At 43.9% G+C, this 3,445-nt stretch overlaps 1 protein-coding gene across 1 annotated transcript; it reads right to left on the reverse strand.

Annotated features, from left to right (window-relative positions):
- Nucleotides 1-499: 499 nt before the first annotated feature.
- Nucleotides 500-3,057, reverse strand: LOC134528975 (larval/pupal cuticle protein H1C-like). The gene is made up of 2 exons (XM_063362645.1): nucleotides 3,010-3,057; nucleotides 500-991 (listed from the first exon to the last, which is right to left on the reverse strand). The coding sequence occupies exons 1-2, from the start codon at nucleotides 3,019-3,021 to the stop codon at nucleotides 506-508; spliced, it is 498 nt and encodes a 165-aa protein (XP_063218715.1). The 5' UTR covers nucleotides 3,022-3,057; the 3' UTR covers nucleotides 500-505.
- Nucleotides 3,058-3,445: the final 388 nt, after the last annotated feature.

Below are 3,445 nucleotides of genomic sequence, written 5' to 3' on the forward strand. Positions count from 1 at the left end.
TAATATGTTCCGTAGGCGGCAGCTGTAGAGCACACCATCCCAATTTCAGACGGAGCTGGTTTGGCAGAATATCTTAAATATTCCTAACAACCATCTGATTTTAAAATGAAATCATAGTCCTTGAGGACAATTCTATTGATAGTAATAGTAAAGCGTGGCGCTTAGTTATGATTCCCAGAACCTTAAACGTTGTAGTAAAATATTAAAAAATTGTTTTAATTAGAAATTTTAGAGTATGGACAACTGTTAATAGTGTATTTTATTAAATGAGAATGTTTTTCAATGCTGAGTTAAATTGAAAATATACATTATAAGCAAAAAAGGCAGTTTTTGGTTTCTCCAGCTTGTGATATTTATATTTTTTCCAGTCACTGCATAAGAAAATAAATTCAAAGGAACAAATTTAGTAGAAAAGGATTTTTTAAAGTAAAAAGACAGAAGCGTTACAAATAAATAAATTTATTTTGATGTGACTTCAGCAAGGCAATCGCCTAGGAGACGTGCTCTAGTAGCCGTAGTGGACACCGTAGCCGCTGAAGGTCGCGTGCGACACGACGGGGGCGGCGGAGTAGCCCACGCCGTGGTAGGCGGCGACGGCAGGGGCGGCGTAGGCGCCGTGGTAGGCGGCGACGGCGGGGGCGGCGTAGGCACCGTGGTAGGCGGCGACGGCGGGGGCGGCGTAGGCGGCGACGGCGGGGGCGTAGGCAAGGGCCTGGGCGTCGTTGCTGACGCGCGTGTCGACCTTGCGCACGCTGGAGAAGGGCGAGTCCACGGCCTTGGAGTAGTGCGAGATGGCGGAGTTTCCGTCGAGGGTGCGCACGGTGCTCTGGTGGGAGGCGCCCACGGCGGGCACGCCGTACGACACGGCGGGGGCGGCGTACGCGCCGTAGGCAGCCACGGCGGGGGCGGCGTACGCGCCGTAAGTAGCCACGGCGGGGGCGCCGAGGTAGCCGGCGTTGGCCACGGCCAACACGGCGGCGAGGACGAACAGCTGTGGAACATCAGTACATCTTGCAACACGTCGGGTTTTCCTTACCACTTACTAGCAATGAATATTCCTTTGGTGACTTCAACTCTAGATGAGAAAGGAAGCTTTTAAAGTTGAGAATGCAGTTTTCACATCGTTTACCCTTCCAAAAAAGAAACAATAAACAATGTTTTGATGACTTCAAAGCAAGATGATAAAGGAAGCTTTTAAAATGTAAGGTTAGTGTGGGTTTAATATCATGACCCTATTCCAGCCTTAAAACAACAATACATGTCCTGGTGAATTCAACTCAAGGTGAGAAAGAGAGCTTCTAAAGTTAAAGGGAATGTATATTTCACATCGTGTCTTTCTTACACCATACAAAAACAATAAACTTTGCCTTAATGAATTCAACGGGAGATAAGATAAGAAGCTTTTGAAGTTTAAGGCGGATGTGGGTTTCACATCACGTCCACATTCCAGCCCATAAACAATGAACTTTTTTTGGGTGCCTCTATCTAAAGATGAGAAAGAAATCTTTTAAAATTTAACGCGATTGGAGGTTTCACAACATGTACTTATTCCAGCTTATAAAATAATTACTTTAGCTTGGTGATTTCAACGGAGATGAGAACGGAAGCTTTTAAAGTTAAAGAATGTAACTATGGCTATGTCAGGAATGATAGCAGAATTTTAAAGAAGAAGACGTAAACGTGTTTTTGGCAATGGTAGCACAATACATAAACCTACAAATACGAGGTGCCGTGAACAACGTTAATTTTATAGATCTTGCTTTGGGTCTGGTCCGTGCGTGATTCGTTAATATTGACACAGCTAGCTATGTTATATTTATGCTTCCAAACGTTATATTATGATCATCGGATTTATACATTTTTATTCCTAAAGAAGACTCCTAATGAACCTAAGAGGGTTTTGAAGTTCATTTGTAGTTATGATAATATTTTAGTATTGTAGTAATTTAGAAAAAAATGTTAAGAATAAAGATATGTATGAGCAAATTCTAAGTGATTAAGAATTGTATAGTCTTGAGTTGAAAAGTCATGTGCAATTGCGCAAGTTATTAAAGTGTCTCCTTTATCCAGAGGCCACGCCTTGAGAAGGCCTGCAAGGCCTGCAATCCAACTATTGAATACACTCTCGCCCGGGTGGGCTCGACCTTACGACCCCGCGAGCTGATAGTTACACAACACTGATATGTTGCTCCGGGAAAAGCCCAGCAACTCCCCGCCTCCTCCCACTCCTAGCCCGCGACTCCTCGAGGGTGTACTAGAAGCGCTGCTTTGCCAAAAACATTTTATGTTCTATCTGTTTCCCTGGTTCTTTCCTTCTCCACTTAGGAGCTGCCGTGCGATTGCCAATTATTTTGAAATATCTTTTAGTACTGATGATCCTTTTCCCCACAGGATACCTCCCAATGTGACAAGCGACTGGTTAACTGCTGAATGCACTGCTACACAACACGGTATATGCTGACAACTACTCCATACACTGTACATTATTATTTTTTGTAAAGAGAACATAAATATTAATGTAAATTTACACAGATGTTTGTAAATATGTAAATTCACATGAAAACAACTGTATCACTACAAAATAGTGTTCGCAGTAATACCTACTGGGTTCGGATTATTACCCGTCTTGTGTTGTCCCAGTACCTCCAATAGTTAAAGTTATTTGTAAACTGTTCCCTGAATATATTTCCAGTATTATCTGCGCACATGATAAGCACTATACAACAAAATGAAGTCCAATAATTTTAATATTAGATTATATTTCCTATTAAACATAAATGTAAATATAAAATTATGCACCAATTTTGGTAATAAATTCTCAATACCATCCCGAAAAAACGTATTTAATACATGCAAAAGTTACCATGTTGTACAAAATTACAATATTTGTCTCGTAGTATCACAAACTATTTCGCGGTAACTGGTTTTCGAATGAATCTTTTCGTAAAAGTCTCTCGACCAGGGGCGAGAGAGGTCGCTGCGCCCCTGGAGCGGAGGGTCTCACCGTACCTTGAAGGCCATGGCGGAGCGGGTCGGTGCTGTTGTCTGCTGGGACGAGAGAGTGCCTCGCTGCGACGCCCGGAGCGCTTATATAGCGCGGCCGGGCCGGGCCCCCCCTGGCCACGGTCACTGCCGCCCGGGGTCAGCACGCACCACGCACCGCGGCGTTGCGCAACCCGCCGCGACATTGGGCCACATGCTGGACTCCTCGCCGCCCGGGCGGGGCGCGCCCCTGGGCCCCTCCGCCAGCCATCCCCGGATAATACACGTACTTGTTTAGGTGCGCTATGGGGAAAAAAAAAAATATGAGAAGGAATTTTTACAATGCGCGCAAAGCATGCAACAAAAATTGACAGGATGAAAAATCGCTGCACAAAAATAAAAATTACATATGTGCTTTTAAATCATATATTTAGTTCATTACATTGATTACTGGTCCATAAAA

Source organism: Bacillus rossius, chromosome 1 (genome assembly GCF_032445375.1).
Source record: "Bacillus rossius redtenbacheri isolate Brsri chromosome 1, Brsri_v3, whole genome shotgun sequence".
In the NCBI taxonomy this organism is placed as follows: domain Eukaryota; kingdom Metazoa; phylum Arthropoda; class Insecta; order Phasmatodea; family Bacillidae; genus Bacillus; species Bacillus rossius.